Raw genomic sequence first — 20745 nt, 5'->3', positions numbered from 1 at the left:
GTTTTCCAGAGTAGAGACTAAAAGGTAAACGATGTCTCAAAAACTTCACTCCATCACCTCGGGGCTTAATTATTTCAATCAAAGAAGGGAGAGAAAAATACATAAACTTCAAAATATAAGTATACATCCATTAGAGGTCAACTTGCCTCTCTATGGAATCCAGTTAAAGAAAACAAGAGAAAACTGGCTGTCTGGGAGTGGCGAGAGCTAGAAAAGTTGACTGTGTTTGGTCCTTATACATCACAAGAATTGTGCTGAGCATTTCTAACAATCCAGAGAGATGGATATTCAAGGAGATGAAGATTACTATTCTTCATAAACGAACGAAGCTCTGAGATTCTAACATGCCTAAGACCACACAGCCTTATAAGCAGTAGAGTCAAGAATGGGACCCAGATGGGTCCTAATGCCCCTTCCCTTCACTATGGTCAGTACAGACCTGACCACAAAACTACATACTCAAGAAGGCTGAGAAGCAAGCAGTCACACTGGAGTTCATCCATTAGATGCTATTATGGTTTGGCTGCGTCCCCACCCAAATCTCATCTTGAATTGTATGTAGCTCCCATAATTCCCTCATGTTGAGGGAGGAGCCCAGTGGGAGATAATGGAACCATGGGGGTGGCTTCCCCCATACTGTTCTTGTGGTAGTGAGTAAGTCTCAGGAGATCTGATGATTTTATAAGGGGAAACCCCTGTCACTTGGCTCTCACGCCTCTTGTTTGCCACCATGTGAGAGGTGCCTTTCACCCTCTGCCACGATTATGAGGCCTCCCTGGCCACATGGAACTGTAAGTCCATTAAATCCCTTTCTTGTGTAAGTTGCCCAGTCTCAGGTATGTCTTTATCAGCAGCATGAAAACAGCCTAGTACAGATGCCAACAAAACAGAGCACTGTGTTTGGCTGGAAGGCCCTTTAAGGAGGTCCACCTCCTTAAACTAAAGCAAAGAAAAACAACCAGAGCCTGAAGAGACAGGCAGAAGGAGATCTGAGAGAAAAAGAAACACACTATGAGACTAGCTGTTCTGCAGCAGCAGCAAGTGGCCACCCCACGACCATGCGCACTGAGAAACAGGCACCAGGATGTCGAGAATGGCAATGTATTTGCTCACAAAAAGCTCTACTTCACACACCACCTGTGCATGAGCGTGCCACATCAAAATGAGGAAGACACCAGTCTAGACCCTCTTTTGCATAAGTGCTTCCCAGAAGTTCCACAGGGTCCCTATCTCTGGCCCATGCTCACTGAAAGCATAAATAAAAGGTTTTATAGCAACGGTAGCTGACAAAGAATTCTGTCATTTTTTTGTTCCAGAAGGATGGCCGAGGAAGCATCACACGGCTGGTGAGAATCATGATATTTTTGGCTGCCTTTTTTATAAAAATTTGTAGCATGTTCAATAATATCATTACAAAAGAAGTTTTAGAGACATAATTTCTGAACACAATCTCTCCTCAGACCAATACAATTTTATAACCAGACTATTTTAATGAGACTGAAGTACCTGTATCTTGGCAAATGCCAGGGATAAAACACCACAAGACTCTGCTAGAGTAAGGCCCATCTCTCAGCACCGCAGGCTCCCATCAAAGCAGACATTTGATAATTAGAAAACCCCACCATCGTGGCACTTAGCGAGCTGTCTCACGTTGACCTGTCACCCTTGGAATGGAAGGTAATGCATTCCTGACAGAGAAGTGGTGGAAACCTGTTCTATAATCATTTTTGTAACTTGAGCTGAAAAAAAAAAAATTTCAGAATCATCTATTTAACTAAGAATAACAAAGTCAACCCTTTGTTGGTCAATTTTATGGTTTACTCTAAGAAAGTATTTTCTACTATTTCTCCCTTCTTTTTTTTTTAAACTGTTTTATTTATTTATTTTTTTTTAAGTGAAAGCCAGTTTATTAGAGAAGAAACAAAAGAATGGCTACTCCATAGACAGAGCAGCCTATTCCTTCTTAATGTTACTTTACTGACTGCATACAGGGGTCCGATGTTATTTAACAAAATGTGACATATTAAAAGATATTTCATGCAAAATCTGGTCCATTATGCAGGACTTGCAAAACTTGGGCCTTCAACCTTTTTCAAACATTCAAAAGCATAAGTGTTTGATGCTCATTGTGTTAAGAGTTTGTTCCAAGCTAACTGCCATGGGAAACTTGGCCACAACTATACTTTGTTATCAAATTCCCCCAGGCCACTTTTTATTAAGATAGGAAGAATAAATTGAAAGTGACAAGGAGACAGGGTCTATTTTACTAGTGATGTAGAAACTATGTAGATCATAGTTTAAGTGTTGCTGACAAGTCAAAGGAAACTAATAAAAACAGAGGGTGATTTTCTGGAGCAAGAGAAACCCACTTTGGCCTAGGGAGGCTAATTACACTCTAACTCATCTTGCAGAAAGGCAGCAGTAAATGATACAGTTCCTGTTGTGGGAAAGAGACAAACTACCTGTAAGCCAGCAACATCACGAACAGGTTTAAGAAAATATGTGCTATTGCCCACTCCTGTATCTCGCATTATCAGCCTCTGCCTGAACACATCACCAAAACAGTCTCATATCGTTATCCCATTATCAGTATAAATAAATCAATAAACTAATGATGTTCAGTTAATAGATATGCAGTATGGCATGTTTAAAGAGGAAAAGAAGTATGCAGTTCATTTCAGAATTATTCCCTTTTTTAAAAAATGGTGACATTTTTAAAGCAATTTAAATACGAAAAATTATTTATTCATTTCCTCTGTTGCTTGGCACTGTGCTAGATGTGAAATGGGGAAAGAAGCAAAGGTGACTGCTCTTGAATTAGCTGGCTAGCAGAAGAAAGATACAAAATATGTGCAAGGTCAAGTGAGTTAAAATAGAGAAACTAAAAGGACAGGGGATATCAGGGGGCAACTCACAGTGACAGCTGTCAGTTATTGCGGAAAATCAGCAACTTCAGAGACTTCCCAAGAGCTAACATAACATCTTTCCCTTTTAGAACCAATAAAATGTCCACACAAGGAATCAAGAATATGACAATGTTTTATCTTCTATTTAAATGTGTTCATGAAGCTACACTTTTATTGAAAGCTATAAATTGTTCATTGACATCATTTCTGGAAACTTATTCTTAGAAACAATTTTTAAAGTAGTAAAAGTATAAACGTAAAAAATGTTCCCCACAATCTTTGTTTCAAAATTACAAAAAAGGGAAAAAAAATGTAGGAGAATGGTTAAATATATTGTGGTTTATCTTCTTAAAAATTAAATACAAAGAGCATAAAGTATAATAAGAAAGAACATTTTTGATATCTTAACTTTTAAAAGCAGGTATCAAAACTGTAGGTACATTATGATTGTTCTTATATTATATATACATGGGTAGATGAAACCTATCAATAGATAGGGAGGCAAAGAGATTATAGAAATAAAAATGGCTGCTTAGGTATTAGGAAAGTATGTGTACGTCCCCCCCTCCCCCTTTTTTCAATTTTCGTTTTATGTTGTTTTAATATTATTTCAGTGATAAATACATATATCTTCTTGTCTTTGTAACTCTGAGCCCTGAGAGAAAACAGCACCATGAGAAGCAGTATTATACCAAGAATGTGGTGGTTTTTAAGGAATCATTTGATAAAAAGAGGAATCCCAGTTGGTAAGGAACAATGCTGAGGGCTTCTCAGGAGAAAAGGTCTGAATAGGGACAGAGAGATGGTCATATGCGGAGAAGAGGCAATCACCCTCCTCTGCCAATGTGAAAAATGGATTCATGAGGACTCCTGGGCTGGGTGACCAGAGTCACTCATCTCTGAGCTCCTGCCAGGTCATCGGGTGAAGAAAGGCTAAGTTCTAAAAAGTAGGACCTAAAATCTCTCCTGGGGAATTATTTCAAAACTGGAGGAGGAAAGGAGTGACAGAACAGTAGACAACTGAGACTTAAAGAGTGTTCCAGGGACTTCAGAGCCAGAAACTTCTAGCCCCAAGTAGGGGAGAGAGAAAACACCTAAGCCCAAAGAGGGAGGAAGTAGAAAATTAAATATTAACAAAGTACCTTTATGTTTTGACTTTTAATTTTTTTGGCTTTGTTCTAAATTGTTTATCATCTCTTTGTTGGGCTATTCCTACAAACCACACTTATAAAGAAGTAGGTTCCAAAACTATGCTAGAATACAGGTGATGATAATGTTACAGCAAACATCAAACACCTAAATGGGTGCAGAGATGAAAGTCCTGTCTTTTTCTGACCCTCAATTATACTTATTCCCTCTCCCAAAAATGTACATATTGAAAAACCAACATTGTTACTAATAATTTCATACATGTGAATCTAATACCTCAACAAGATAATAATCTAGAGAAGAGAGAATACATAATAAAAACCCATAATAATTAGCAAATGCCAAGCTGAGAGGAGAGAATCAAGCGCATCCACTGACTCACAGATCATAAGAGCACAGGTGGAGCAGGTGTGCACATCAGAAAGTGGCTTGCAGTCCACAAACCCTAGCCACTCCATCTTTCCAGGCAGGTGGGGCCTGTCTTATCACCTGACCCCACAGCCCTGCTTACCTCAATCAGAGCTCCCTTCTCCCTGTCCTCCGATCGCTTTGCACTGTCCAGTTCATCGTGCATTTCTGAGAGCTGGTCCTGGAGATCCCTGATCTCAGTCTGATGCTGCTCCCGTTCCATCTTCACCTGGAATAGCCTGGCAGGGAAGGAAGCCCATTAGACAGGCTCTTCTGGGCTCTGCTTATTTCCATCCAGTCTGATTTCTGATCTTCAGAGGGTTACACAAGTCTCTAAAGCCCCAAGGAGCCTCCCCATTCTCTGTTCTGCACTGAGCAAGGGATCACCAACCTGAAAAGGTGGCTGAGAAGAACTTAGGCTATGGTCTAATTGCTTACAAGAGGATAAATGAGAACTCAAACCAACAAAGTGGGTATGGTTATACGGAGACATTTTCTCCCCAAAAGGAGATGGTAGGGTACTAGAATTTGGATGCAGAAGATAAAGAAATGAAAAAGAAAAATTTCCCACTAAAGCCACCCCATCCTTCCACTGTCTACTATCCCAGTGTTCTAGACCAGGAGAGTTGGCAAATTATGGTCTGTGGGCCAGTTCAGCCCACTGCCTGTTAGTGTAAAGTTTTACTGGAACATGGTCATGCTCATTCATTTATGAGCAGCCATTTCATTTCACGATACAATGGCAGAGCTGAGTATGTGCAACAGACTATATGACCCACAAACCCTAAAATAATCACCACCTGATGAAAAAAAAGTTTACAAAACTCTGTCCTGAACCAAACTCACAACTACTATACCTTTTTATTTTGTAAAACTTTTACTATACCCTGTATTTTCTGATTTTTTTCTTACTAAACTCTTTTCTGCAATTAGCCTCTATGATTGTTTTAAACGCAAAACACCACCATCAAAACTGCAAGGACAATCAAATGCTTTTATTATATAATGTCCTCTTTTTCTTGAACTTCCCCCTAGATTTCATTCCCACTTGACTTTCCACTTAAGGCTTCTGTCATGTTCACAGAATGTCATAGCACTGTTTATTCTCAGACCTTGGTTTTCGATTCCTTTGCCACAGCTTTTAATACAACACAATGGCAGGGGCATCTTGGACCTAACTTTCCTTCTCTGTAGACTCAGAGGAGGTATAAGCACCCACCACAAACACCAGCACCATCGAGGGTAAAATGCACAGGCTGAGAGCTCACGGGGGCCACGTAACACATGCTTTTTAGAAGCTGGGCCCAGGCTCCTTGAACTCTGTCTTTCAGTATCAGCGCTCAGTGCTCCCTGCTTCCCACTTACCTGCTAGGAGGTCCACTTTAAGGACTGAAACTTTGTAACGCGTACTTCAAGGTGCACAAAGAATGTTAAGAATTACTAACCTTTTTGTTTATCAGTCTACATGTGTCGCCAGCTTCATAATTTTACAAAGATGAGAGGAAGAAAAGGAAAAGCCAGCTGCCTTTATAAATATTTGGAAGGCTGGGTAGTATTAAATGGACAGAAAGTTTCTAGCTACATGTCATAGAGAACCTGGGAAGGGCAACAGGCTCTCAGCCCAGAACTTACTCCTCCAGATTCTTCCGGAGCTCCCCTTCACTTTCTTCCAGTCGTTGCTGCAATGTGGAGTTCTCCTCCACCTTTTCGTTGTGTTGGCTTCGGAGCTCTTCTAGGTTTGCTCTCATCCTCTCTCTCTCTTCTTTAATGTTCTGTTGATTCTAACAGGAATCAGTGTGATTTTAAAGTGCCTCCACTGTACATTAACGTAACCCCACAGAAGCCTACTTCTCAACAAGCAGACTCCATATCTTTGCACTTACATTATTAAACAACTTAATCAAACTATATAATTAAGGCACAGGAGTTCTTAACTAGAAAGAACATCAAATATTTATATTTAATGAACTGTAATACTTGTAAAAGAAAACACAAACACAGCCAAACCTCATTCTGCTATTTCTATGATTTAGTTCAGATGTTTTATATACATTTAGTTTCCCATTGGCCTGCCTAAATCCAACAGGATTTCTTTTACTCTGTCTAAGCAAACAGTCTCTATAGGCTTTGGTTACATTAAAAAAAAAAATTCTTTGGACAGCAGCAGCCAAATACACAGGAATTTACTCAGTGATTAGAGGAATGTTTCTTTTGGGGGAAAAAAATTGGCTTTCACTCTGGTTATCCCAAAGCATGTAAAATATTCTTTATCAACCAAGACAGAAATGGAAAAAATAACATAAAGGAAAAACCAGATACCTTGACTTCCAGTTGAAGCTGTCTCTGAAGTTCAGCCACTTCTATGGTCAACTTGCTTTTCTGTTCCAATAGATCTTTGACTTCAGATGTGGAATTACAAGCCTATAATTAATTGCAAAGATACACTAATTTAAATGTTCAGGGTGCTTTATTTTAATTATCTTCCCCCTCCAAATATAATCAGTGCAGTAACAGATGAGGCATAACACTAAACATTTTAAGACCCAATTCAAACATCAACCCCTTCAGGGAACCTTCCCTGACTTGGTGGGCAGAGTTAATGTTACTGCCCGCCTTGGGACTCCAGTGAACTTTATTCTACAGCATTTACCAATCACAGGTATTGTTTCATCAGGTATATCAACACTAGTCCAATATGACTAAAACTTGCATACATGGCATATTTGTTAGAAGTCCGTAATGTATTCTGTAGAATATTATAAAATAGCAATGCATTAAATTTAGGATAATAAAACTTAAAAAGCCTCTCCATAATAAATTCTATATTCCAGAGCATGGAAATCATTGGTTAGCAAAAAATCAGCAACAAAATATTTTTGTAAGTAAAGACATTCATTTTTTCTATTTTAATGGCAGAATACAGTTTAGCTTTAGTGTTTCTTAAGAGTGGTTTGAGAATTACTACATCAGGAGATTATGAACTTTTATGGGGCAGGGACCAGGTTTTATGCACCTCTGTATCTACAGAACCCAATGTATCTCATAAGTTTAATCAAATCTCAGTAAATGATTGTTAGAATTCTGGTTTTGCCATGATAGAGTAGCAAATATCAGATTTACCCTCCCAGCAAAAACTATGAAAGCTAGACAAAAATATATAAAACAATTGTTGACAGGCACTGAAAAGCAAGCAACACAGAGTTATGATCCTTACAAAGGAAAAGACAGGAGGTAGCCTCACATTCACCCTGGGTTCTCCATGACTCCATTTCCAAACCACAGCACAGTAAAATTTTACAAGCACAGACAATGTCATTAGGAAATTGCAAATTAAAACAACAATGAGGCTGGGTGGGGCGGCTCATGCAGTAATCGCAGCACTTTGGGAGGCCGAGGCAGAAGGATCACCTGAGGTCAGGAGTCTGAGACCAGCCTGGCCAACGTGGTGAAACCCCATCTCTGCTAAAAATACAAAAATTAGCCGGGCGTGGTGGCACACGTCTGTAGTCCCAGCTACTCAGGAGGCTAAGGCAGAAGAATCACTTGAACCCACGAAGTGGAGGTTGCAGTGAGCCAAGATCATGCTACTGCACTCCAGACTGGGTGACAGGGCAAGACTCCATCTCAAAAAACAAACAGACAAACCAACGAGATACCAATATATACGAATTAGGATGGCCAAAATTCAAAACACTGGCAACACCAAATGGTGGCAAGGATGTGGAGTAACAGAAACTCATTCTTTGCTTGTGGGAATGCAACATGATACAGATAATTTAGAAAATGGTATGGTTGTTTCCTACAAAACTAAACATGCTCTTACCATACAACCCAGAAGCTGCCCTCTGGGTGTTTACCCAAATTAGTTGAAGTCTCATGTCCACACAAAAACCTGTAAATGAACGTTTAAAGCAGCCTTATTCATAACTAACAAAACTTGGAAGCAATCAAGATGCCCTTAAAAGGTGAATGTATAAATTGTGGTATATCAGACAATGGAATATTAATACTCAATACTAAAATGAAATGAACTACCAATCCATCAAAACGCATGGGAAAAAAAGCACACTACTAAGGGAAATGAGCCAAACTGAAAAGGTGATATACTGTGTGATTCCAACTATAGAACACTCCAGAAAAAATAAAACCATGGAAACCATAAAAAGATTACGGGTTGCCAGAGGTTAGGGGAGAGAAAGGAACAAACAGGCAGAACACACAGGATTTTTAGGGCAGTGAAACTATTCTATATGATACTAAATGATAGATACATGTCATTGTTCATTTGTCAGAAGCCTGTAGAATGTGCAACACCAAGAGTGAACACTAACGTAAACTATGGACGTCTTTGAGTGATAATGATGTGCCAGTGTAGGTCCCCTGATTGTGAGAGGTGCGCTCCATGCTATAGGATGCTAACAGTGGTGGAGGGCATATGTGGGGACAGGACAGTAAACGGGAACTGTCTGCACTTTCCACTCAATTTTGCTGAGAACCTAAAACTATTCTGAAAAATAAGGTTTGTTAATTTAAGTGAGAAAAGTGTCCAGAGTGGCGACTCACTGATGAAAGAAACAGAGATTAGAGTTTAGAGATGGTAAGCAACAGGGATTTCAAGGTCAGGGTATGAGAGAGGAGAGAGGTCCACAGAAGAAGTTCCAAGAACCTACAATAAATACTCCCTGGATTCTTGGATGATATCCTAAGCTGTATATGAGCAGAGCAAGAGTTCAAGAGGACTGCAGAGAAGAGCTATTAGGAGGCAAAGAACCCAACAGAAACTTCACAGGTTGCCCAATGCTAGGGAGACACTAGGGTTCCAACTCAACCAAAATAGAGAAACCTTGGTGGACATTCTGGCATTCATTTGAAATCCAAGAAAGGAACATGGGTCATGTCTTAGGAGTAAGGGCAAAAACCTAAATAGACACTCTCTAATAATGCCTAGAACAACCAACCATATAGAATCAAGGTAATCTGTAAGTAATTTAACTGTCTGTCAAAACAAAACTTAACATTCTTCAGGGGGAGATAACACATTCCAGAACATCTATAACTCATCACCCACTCGGTCTAGCATACAATTAAAAAAAAAAATCCTTAGACATGCAAAAAAGTAGGAAGAACTAACCAATAACTAAATAAAATAGACAACAGACATAGAGATGACCCAGATGTTAAAGTTAACAGATAAGGACTCCAAATTAACTATAACTAATATTTTTAAAATAGAAACAATTATGGACAAAGGGTTTTTGTTTTTTTTTTTCTTTTGAGACAGAGTCTTGCTCTGTCACCCAGGCTGGAGTGCATTGGCCAGATCTTGGCTCACTGCAACCTCTATCTTCTGGGTTCAAACAATTCTCCTGCCTCAGCCTCCCAAATAGCTGGGGTTACAGGTGTGCACCATCACACCTGGCTAATTTTGTATTTTTAGTAGAGACAGGGTTTCACCATGTTGGCCAGGATGATCTGGAACTCCTGATCTCAGGTGATCCACCCATCTTGGCCTCCCAAAGTTCTGGGATTACAGGCATGAACCACCATGCCTGGCCCTTTTTTTTTTAATCAAGTTCCAGAGATAGATTCTATAAAAATATAACCAAGTAGACATTCTGAAACAGCAGTACACAATATCTGAAAGTTAAGAACTCATTGGATCACAGCTCACTGTAATCTCAAACTTCTAAGCTCAAGTGATCCTCCTACCTCAGCCTCCTGAGCAGTTATGACTACAAGCATGAGCCACCATGCCTGGCAATTTTTAAATATGGTTTTTGTAGAGATGGGATCTCACTATGTTGCTCAGGCTGGTCTCAAACTCCTGGTCTCAAACAATCCTCCCACCTCGGCCTCCCAAACTCCCAGGATTACAGGCATGAACCACTGCACCTGGCCAAAGAAAAGTTCTTAAAAGAACCATCCTTTAAATGAAGGATGAAGAAAAACATTCTTTTAAAGACATCTTAAAAGAAAAAGTCTTAAAGTAAGATTGACGTAGCCAGAAAACAAGACTAATGAATTTGAAAGGTCAATAGAAAATATCCAGAATATCTGATGCCCCAAACATACAACATACATACACACACACACACACACACACACACACACACGAAAAGAGAGAGAATAGAGCACAAGAGATATGAGGAACACCATCAAAATTTCTAAGATACATGTAATTGGAGTCTGAGAAGAGCTGGGAGAGACCGAATGTGAAAGAAGCAATATTCAAAGAAATAATAGCCAAGAATTTTTCAAATCTGATGAACCTATCAAGTCGAGAGCTCATTGAACCCCAAGAAAAATAAATAAAAGAAAAACCACTCTTAGGCACGTCATAGTCAAAATCTAACAATTGACAATAAAGATAAAATATTAAAAGCACCCAGAGGGAAAAGACACATCACTTTCAAGAGAATAACACTAAGAATGATGGCTGGCTTTCCGATGGAGCCAACTGAGGTCAAAAGACGAATAATGTCTTTAAATTCATGAAGCAAAACAATACCTGCCACACTAGAGTTCCTCAAAACTGAGAGTGAATGACAGCTATTCTCAAACAATGCCCACGAAAAGTACTACAGGATATTAAAAAAATAGTTCTCCAGGCTGAAGGAAACCAGTCCGAGATGGAAACCCAGAAGTACAGAAAGGAATGAACAGCACTGGAAAGGGACTACATCTAAATGAAAGATGTGCGAGACCTCTCTAACAAAAATGATGGAACGCTGCTGAGAGACGCTAAGACATAAATAAGTGGGGACAAAGTTCATGTTCACAAATAAGAACACCAATAACATTAAGACGTCAGTTCCACCAAATTTATCTATGCATTTGGTATAATCCCAATCAAAATTCCTAGAGGCTTTTCTTGGTGGAAGCTGACAAGCTGATAAAAGTTTATATGGAAAGGCAAAAGACCTAGAATAGCTAAGATAATCTCGGAGAAGAATAAAGCTACCATATCTGAAGGCTTACTAAAGTTGCAGTATTTAAACTGTACGATAGTAGTGCAAGGAGAGACAAGTAGATCAAAGTAATGGAAAAGAGTCTAAGTATTACAGAGGATATAGCCACTGGAACTGGCATGCTGCACTACCAGGAGTGTAAATTGTTTCAGTCACTGTGTAAAATCATTTGGGAACATTTAAGAGTTAAAAGTACACCTAATTTACAACCCACAAATTATACTCTTAGATATATTCTCAAGAGAAATGAGTGAGTGTGTTTACAAAGAAAAAAAAAAGACAGTAATGTTCAGTTTGGCATTATACCTAGCAGCTAAATACCAGAAATGACCACTAAGAGTATACACTATGTTGACTGATTACAACAGAAAACTACATTTCAATACAAAATAGCCACCAGTATATGCAACATTAATGAATCTTGCTGATATAATGTTGAGGAAATGAAGCCGGACACACGAGAATACTTATTATAATACAAATTGTAAAATTTTGTTTATGTAAAATTCAAGAAAGGCAAAACTACTCTAGGTGATAGAAGTCACGATATGATCACCCCCAGAAGGAAGGGGTACAATTTATGGGGAAGGAACACAGGAAACCCAGGAAACCTGGGTGATGGGAGTGTTCTATATCTTGATCTAGATGGTATTTGCATGGAAGCAAACCTACGTTAAAAAGTCAATGAACTGTATAGATGGAATTTGTGTAATTTACTTTATATAAGTTGTACCCCAATAAAACAATATAAAAACAGATATTTGTTGAAGACTTATCTGTTTGCTAAGTTATACCCAAAGCCCCTGCCTCTGTGTTCCCAAGACCCTTTATACATATATTTGTTACAGTGTAATCTACATTACACTAGAGATTATTGCTCAGTCACCGCCAGTGAGATTCCATCCCTCTCTGCATAGCCTGTATGCAAGTAGTAAATAAGTGTATGTTAGCTAAATTGGCTTTCTCCTTTTAGACGTTACATTTCCATAATGAAGAGGGATCTGATTGAAGAGAGTCTATTACGAAATATTATCTCTCTGATCTGAGTATGAATATTAACGGATCTTTTTTTCTTCTTCTTCTTCCATGAAAATAACATGATGATTCTCTCAAAAGGATTTGGCTAAAATCCTACAGTAAAGTGGTTAGAAAACTACAAATAGCTGAGGGGAAGAAATAAAAGTAGGACTCAAAGCTAGAAACGGCGGCATCTTGGCTCACATATCCCTGAATCCAGGTGCAAGTTGTGTGTGATAAACTTGGAATGAGGTACTTCCCTACCTACTCCTGTGAAGATGATTAGAAACACAAATACACAACTTCCAATTTTCTTAGGCAAAATAACAATCCATTTTAGAAACACAAATCCAACCCAATGAGGGAAATTATACATTGTTCTTTCCCATACAAAATCTCTACCTGCTTTGCTGTTTTCCAGTATGGTCTCTGTCCCTAAGGGAGAGGGTTCTTACATTCTCCCCTAATCACTTAAGTGACACCGCAAAGATAAAACTCTAAAACCTTTGCCAGCAAGTAATCAGATTCCAAACCTAAGAGGGAGGGAAGAGGAGTAGGAAAACGTGGCAATTAAACAGTCATGGAGCTGTAATAGGAACCTGAAGTCTAAAAGTCTTGGTTCATTTTCTCATCATCTCTTGATTTGGCAGCTTCTTTTGTTGTTGTTTTTAAGAGACAATGACTCATTCTGTCACCCAGGCTGGAGTACAGTGGCACAATCATAGCTCACTGCAGCCTCCACCTCCTGGTCTCAAGTGACTTCTGCCTCAGCTTTCTGAGTAGCTGGGGCTACAGGCATGTGCCACCTCACCTGGCTAATTTTTTAATTTTTCTAGAGACAGGGTCTCACTACATTGCCCAGGCTGGTCTCAAACTCTTGGCCTCAAGAAACCCTCCCTCCACAGCCTCCCAAAGTGCCGGGGTTACAGCTATGAGGGACCACACCTAGACAGGCATTAGCTTTTTATTGGTCTCTCTTCCTCTAATCTTACCTCTCTCCAAAAGCCACAAAAGGAATAAACTTTCACAAACACAATGGTATTCACATCTGCTTAAAATCCAACAATGGTAACCCATCCCCTTCCCAGCCCGAAATGGAAACTTCTTACATAACTTCCAACTTCCAAGGTCCTTGCTACCAGGCTCTTCCTCAGCCCATCCTGGCTCTGTGTTCTCACTACACTAAATTCCCTCTCAACATGGCAAACCCGTGCCTCTTTATATTTGTCTGTGCTGTTCACTTAACCTAGAACACCCCAGCTTCCCTTCTTCTCACAAATAATTCTATGATCTCTTGAGGCACCATTAGTGTCACTGTCCCTAGAAGAGCTACCCTGACTTACCCAGTTCAGGCTGTTCACCCCTAGTCTGTGACCCACAAGGACAATCTCAACATCAAGGCCAAAGACTGCGCTCACTCTAAGAACAAACAGGTATAATTTACGAGTTAAACACATGCCTAACTCACAACTCAGCAATTTTACTTCTAGGTATATTCTCAAGAGAAATGAGTGAATGTGTTTACTCCCCTCCCCAAACAAGTACAATAATGTTCACAGTAGCTTTATTCCTAATAGCCCCAAACCAGAAATGTACACCAAGAATACACACTATGTTATACAGATACAATGGAAAACTACATTTCGATACAAAAAAAACTACGAGTACATGCAACACTAATGAATCTTGATGATATAATGTTGAGGAAATGCAGCTACACACACAAGATTACATACTGTGAAAATTTATATAAAAGTCAAGAAAGGCAAAACGACTCTAGGTGATAGAAGTCAGGATATGATTACCTCCAGAAGAAAGGGGTGTAACTGATGGGGGAAGAAACCCAGGAAACCTGGGTGATGGGAGTGTTCTGCATCTTGATCTGGATGATATTTGCATGGATGCAAAGCTATGTTAAAAATTCAATGAACTGTACAGATACAATTTGTGTAATTTACTTAAGTTATACCCCAATAAAACAATATAAAAAGGATATTTGTTGAAGACTCATCTGTTTGCTAAGTTATACCCAAAGCCCCTGTGTTCAAGACCCTTTATATTGCTCTATAACAGCCGGTGAGATTCCAACCCACACTCCCTGCATAGCCTGTACGCAGGTATACAAAAAAACAAGAATCGTGTTGATAATTTGGACTTCAGAGTTTTAGCAAAAAAATACTGGACTGACTTTAAGAACTATGTAGAGCTCCTCAAGGCTATGTATATGCACGGACTATGGTGTAAAGACTCCCCAGTGGGAATTGCGTATGTGTGTGTACGGCATTGTTCTATTTGAGGCCAGAGCAGCAGTCATGGGTTAGCTGAGTGCTGGGGGAATAACAAGTAGTAAAAATGGTAGGTTGATGCCTAAAATTATCCCCTGTATCTACGCTTCCCAAGTTAGAAAGAAGCTACAGGCAAGTTTCCTGTTACCTGCCTCCAGGTATCTTCCTCTTTCCTTCCCATGCAGAATTCCCCTGGGAGGGGAAAGGAAGATGGACAAGCAAGAAATGAGTTCCACACAAGGCGGTGGAAGATTGAGGAACAAGTGTTTAGCCGTACTCTCTTACCAGTGGCTTCCTTCCAGGGCACCAGGTGTGTCTGACATAGAGTAGTTGTTTATCAAATGTGAGAGGGCTCCTTCCTTAACCAAAAAAATCTCTATGTCCCCACTCAAATTCAGCACAATCAATCAGACAGGCAGTTATTTAAAAACTAACTTGGCACCACTGGGCTCTTTCCTGTCCCCTGCACCACAGCTGATCAGTGTCACCAGTCTCTAGTCCCCTTCTCTTTCACACCTGAAGCTCCAGAGCTTGGGTCCAAGCCTGTTCACACTTACCTTCCATGTTTGCCTATGACAATGCTAGTCTTCCTATTCTTATTTTCCTCTTCTAAATCTCACCACCTGTTTGTATCATCCTGTTATAGTCTATGTATTTTTAAATAAAATATCTTTAAACTTTTCTGGAAAAAAGGCTGGGAAAGGCCAAGCATGGTGGCTTACGCCTGTAATCCTAGCACTTTGGGAGGCCAACGTGAGTGGACTGCTTGAGCCCAGAAGTTCGAGACCAGCCTGAGCAACATGGTGAAACCCTCACCCTACTAAAAACACAAAAATTAGCTGGGTGTGGTGGCACATGCCTGTAGTTCCAGCTGCTTGGGAGGCTGAGGTAGGAGGATGGCTTGAGCTCAGGAGGCAGAGGTTGCAGTGAGCCAAGATCATACCACTGCACTCCAGCCAGGGTGACAGAGACTCTGTCTCAATAAAATGTTGCTGCAACATGTAAAACATGAAGAGTACTCCTCACTACTCAGGCAACTTCCCACTTACTGCTATAAACAAACATACAGACTGAAGAAACAGCAAGTTGTTTACCACATTCCATGCTAAATGCACTCTACAAAATACAAAACTTCCATTTACTTGGTTATTTCCTTGGGCGCTCCCAGCTGCTCGAGACTTTAAGGTCTGGATTTTCTCAAAGACCAAGTTGACTTTCCTTTTAGTAGCATCGTCATTATCAGTGCTTCTGAAAAAGGGACAGCAGAGAAAACAATGAGGGACACAACCACTGGTCTCAGAACAATTTATATGTCATGACACACACACAACAGGTCCTTTAAGGAGATAATTTGCAGGAGCTGTGAATTAATTAAAGCCTCAGATAAAATCAGTGTGAGAGTAGGATGGATGGTGTCTTTTTTTTTTTTTTCAAATAAATGATGTGTTACCACTCAATTTGGGACAGGGTTCCCACTTGCAAATACGTGAGAGGGACATAAACACATCCTCAGTAAGCTTGGAGAAGACATCCAGTGAACATTTAGTAATTTGTTGTTTGATCCAAATGCTCATGTCCATTCCAAAAAGAATTCTCCTTTTCTTTGAAGTGCGTATGTGTATATCTCTCTCACACACACAAACATGCTGTACATCTGAATCTTACACTAAGAATGATCTACAATGATCTTAATTTGTTTAACCTATGTTTAAAAAAATAAAACCCCTAAGCCAAGATTACCAACATGGCAGCCCTTTGTCTGGGCTTTCACAGGTAACACTGAGATACTAAGTTTTATTAACTTCTACCACACCGTCAGCAATTAGAAGAAAAAGATTTAAAATAAACTTCCTTCAACAGGCACCTGCCACCAAAGTCTGTCTTACCAATGTCTCAATAAATCATGTGCCAAAAAATACATACATAAAAGAATTTAATGAATTTTGGCCAGGTGCGGTGGCTCATGTCTGTCATCTCGGCACTTTGGGAGGCAGATGCTGGTGGATCACTGGAGGTCAGGAGTTTGAGATTATCCTTGCCAATATGATGAAACTGTGTCTCTACTAAAAATACAAAAATTAGCCAGACATGGTGGCGCACACCTATAATCCCAGCTACTCAGGTGGTTGAGGCAGGAGAATCTCTTGAACCTGGGAGGTGGGGGTTGCAGTGAGCCAAGATCATGCCACCGCATTCCAGAGTGGATGACAGAGTGAGACTCTGTCCCAAAAAATAAAAAAAAAAAAATAATGAATTTTAAAAGTCAAGATTTCTTCTACCTTAATCTTAACATGGTAAAGTCTTCCACAGGGAGATACTAATAACCAGTTCTTAGCTAGATTAATCTTTCGGGTTACTTTTTTTCCCCCCTTTCAAAAGATCCCCTGTCTTATATTTTGAGCCTTACTATGTTGTTAGCTCTAAAACTGACAAATAATTGTAAGGCACAATACAAAAATATACAGTATTTTGATACCAATGAGGATTTGCCAAGTGGCTGGTTTTCAGTCATGTAGGCTGTAAAGCTTTTTTTTTTCTCCTTCCTCTTAATCATATCTGTTGAGAGAACTGAAACAGAAACTTCAAATTCCTTGCTCAAGTTCCAGCACAGTTAGTATCTAAGTAAGGGCTGAAACCCTGATTATTCCACCTCAACCACCAAGATAAGCATGGAAAGCACTGCTTTTAAATGACTCACACATGCTTTAAAAATAATGGAAGCAGGGGCTCTTGGCCAATGTTAACTCTGGGGAGGGGAGGTGTTTTTATTTGTGACTTCTAAAGGACTACCACATTGCATGGAAGAACTCAAGGTGATGGCGGACTCCATTCAAACCTGAAGAGTAGACACTCCTCCTATCTTTGAATTTGCTTTTGAAATAGTAAAGGGTCACTTTAAAAATGTATTCATTTTAATTTTTAAAGTATGGTGTCCTTTCCTACACACCCCTCCCAAAGCCCCCACCCCATACCACACAAGACAAATGCCGTCATGAAAACCCCAGCCATTGAGTTTTAACCCTCCAACGGCTGGCACAGGGCAAGAAAGGAAGGTAACCATTAAGGCCTCGGAAAAGGAAATTAAGAGTCCCACCAGAAACAACAATACTTTGCTCTTTCAGAGGGAAAATCACTAACCCTTCTTTGAGGTAATTGTAGAGAATCTGCTTAGCTGTCTCCTCATTGGTTTGCTGAGTGAGCTCTTGCTGGCCCTTTAAGAGATCCGGTGTGGCCTGGAACATAAGGCCTGTTGTTAGACCATGAAGATGAAGTTCCCAGAGGCTTCCAAACACCAAACAATTCCTCCAGTGAGCATCCTTCTTAGAGCCAGTTACAACATTTACCAGCTTCATAATCTTGGGGAAGTTACTTAACTTCTCCTCGCCTCAATTTTCTCACCTGTAAATTGAGGTTAATAGGTACTACCTGCACAGGGTTGGTGCAATCCTGTAATATATAACAAATAGTGCCTAGCACTTAGCTACTTTTTTTTTTTTACCATTTTATCAATATCATTATTTTTTATTGTTACTATCAAAACACTAAATGTGCCACTTAGATTCTCACTTGACAATTAACCTAAAGGAAAATTAACCTAATTTTTCAGGCTAGAAATTAACCCAGTCACTCAATTTTATGAGGAAAATTAATATATCTACACAAACCTAACTATTCAGCCTCTGTGTAGAAACAAATTCTGCATACTTTCAGATTTCACGCATACACAAACAGAACAATTGAGCCTCTCTGTAGCGTCTGCCAAGTTACTTTACAGAGAGATCACAATGGGAATCCAGCTGAACTTCAAAGAACCCAGAAAACTATACAACTGGCAGTAGGACATCGTCAGTAGGACACAATTGATTCCTGAAACAGATCAGCTGTGTGATTCCTGATACAAGATTGAGGATGTGTAATTCCTATGGCCTCCTGCAGCATGAGTACATCATTAGATTATTTAAAAGGAAGAGAAAAAAAAAAAAAAAAAACAGGAATGGCACTAGTGTTACCTGAGTATTTGAGGCCGAAGGAAATGTCTTCACGGAAATTTTCTTGGCACCAGAATCAGGCGAAGTTGCTGCTGCCCGGTTCTGTAACATCAGCGTAGCGGTGGCTGTTTTCACCTCCTCCTCCTTTTTACTCTGTGCACCAAGGGAGGGCACACGGATCACTGTACTTTCCTGACTACCTTTGGTTTCCAGAACTTTCCCATCTATGTTCGGCTGGGGAGGACTGGAGTGGGCACATGAAGCCCCGTGCGCTGCTCCCTGCAGCTTTGCAAAGGTGCGGCCCACGCTCTGTTTCCCACGGCGCTCCTGAGACAGTGGCCGCTGCGGGCACACCTGGGAAGGCCGGAGGAGGTGTTCGCTTGACTTGCCCAAGTTCCTACTGAATTCAATCAGGTACTCCGAGTTCCCTTGGAGGCCAAAAGGAAAGGCGCTATCCACGCTTCTGGATCTTTTCCTGTCATCTGGATTAATTCTGTTTCGCTTCCCAGACCTTCCTCTTCTCTGAAGCCCAGGTTTTTGATCAAATTTTTCAATTAACTGATCCACACCAGGAATTGATCCTGTATCAATATCCCGTCCAGTTCCTGGCAGGAAGGGAATATACCTTCTGTTTTCATGACGATTGACGTTGTCGGCATGGATGGCACATTCCTGATCATCCAGTAAAAATCTGTACAAAGAGTTGGCTGACGTGGGAGTTGTGGATGATGAGGAGGACCTCCGGGACCGAGCTCCATCCAGGACGGGTCCCGCTGAATCCTGTCGCCGGAAGGGAAGAACATCTGGCCTGGTTTTCTTGATTTCAGGGTGGGCATGTGGGCTGTGGGCAGTCAGGGGCCTCCCGCTAGTGAAAAGGGCCTCCTCTCCCACCCTCTCCTTGGTGCAGCTCTGAACGTTTACACACACTGAGGTCTGCTTTTTGGGGTCCTCTATGACCACGGAGCTGCATAAACGAATAGCTGTCACACCAGATTTGGCCGGGTCTTCCAAGGAGGGACTGGTAGGCTGGGAATTGCTAGGTTTGGGAAAGCAAGTCCAAGGCTTCTTATTGTTGATGCCTTCTTCTGTCAACGTTTTTAGCCAATTACTCTCAGAAGGCTGGTGATTTTGTAAGTTCAACTCATTCTTTTCAGGGTCATAGGGTTGCAAAAGCTCTGGATGCCTCTGAAAGTTCAGCAGGTGAGATGGCTTCACAGACCCGTCTTTGCGATCTAGAACTCCATTCTTGCCCTCATGGAGCAGGGGCTGTTTCAGGTTTCTTATTGGGCTAGGCTGGGCGTATGGGTTTTCTGGAAGTGGAAGTTCTTCACTGTTCTCCTTTGGCACAGAACCATTGCTGGAATGTAGAGGCAGGTTATTTATCACTGGAGGTGGAAAGGGTGGCCCATTTTCAGAAAACGATGTGCCTGCTAGGCACCGTTCTGTGTTATTCAGGACAATATAGGGGTGACCATCAATTCCCTGGACCCGAATACTGACACCGTAGGAGCCTGCCTTGGAGTTCTGGGAACTCCTTGATTTTTGGGTATCATCACTTGCGAGTCTCAGATGGACCCCATATTCCTGCTGCACATGTTGATATTCACCGAAATACAGCTCCATGGTTCACTGTTCCAGCTACCAGGGAGAGATGGGGTAAAAAGAGGACATTAGGTTAGAATTACATCTGTTTAAATGAAGACTGAAATAATTAGGAAGGGGAAACTTCAAAGTTCAAAGAAAACAAGACATTTTAAACAGCAAAGACACCTCAGAACCAAGGGCTGAAGGGCAGCCCTCTGGTGACCCAGCAGGACTTTCTGGATGCCCTTCAGCCCACGTGGCCACTGAGTTTGTCACCATTGGGTTTGAACCCTGGCCTGAGGGCAGACAACCCGTGTAATGACCTGACACTTTTGGCGTAGCTTCATTATTCTGACTTTGTTATTCTGTTTTGGGCTGTTCTGGTTGCCTTTTTTTTTTTTTTTTTTTGCTGTTTAGTTGGTTTCCTGAAACTTTATGC

At 40.6% G+C, this 20745-nt stretch overlaps 1 protein-coding gene across 7 annotated transcripts in view; it reads right to left on the bottom strand.

Moving 5' to 3' along the window:
* CGNL1 (cingulin like 1) overlaps window positions 1-20745 on the bottom strand; it is a 174038-nt gene that overhangs the window by 92131 nt on the left and 61162 nt on the right. For all 7 annotated transcript variants that reach the window (XM_034938830.3, XM_055099046.2, XM_055099045.2 and 4 more), the window contains 6 exons: window positions 18744-20360; window positions 17872-17966; window positions 15876-15981; window positions 6783-6884; window positions 6096-6244; window positions 4567-4702 (listed from right to left, as the gene is read on the bottom strand). In XM_034938830.3, the coding sequence (XP_034794721.1) occupies window positions 4567-4702; window positions 6096-6244; window positions 6783-6884; window positions 15876-15981; window positions 17872-17966; window positions 18744-20345 (2190 nt within the window). In that variant the 5' untranslated portion in view covers window positions 20346-20360. The remainder of the gene's footprint in view (window positions 1-4566; window positions 4703-6095; window positions 6245-6782; window positions 6885-15875; window positions 15982-17871; window positions 17967-18743; window positions 20361-20745) is intronic.

The sequence above is a fragment of the Pan paniscus genome, chromosome 16 (genome assembly GCF_029289425.2).
Source record: "Pan paniscus chromosome 16, NHGRI_mPanPan1-v2.0_pri, whole genome shotgun sequence".
Taxonomy (NCBI): Eukaryota; Metazoa; Chordata; class Mammalia; order Primates; family Hominidae; genus Pan; species Pan paniscus.
Note: the sequence above shows the minus strand (reverse complement) of the source record. Positions and strands in the feature narration are given on the sequence as shown.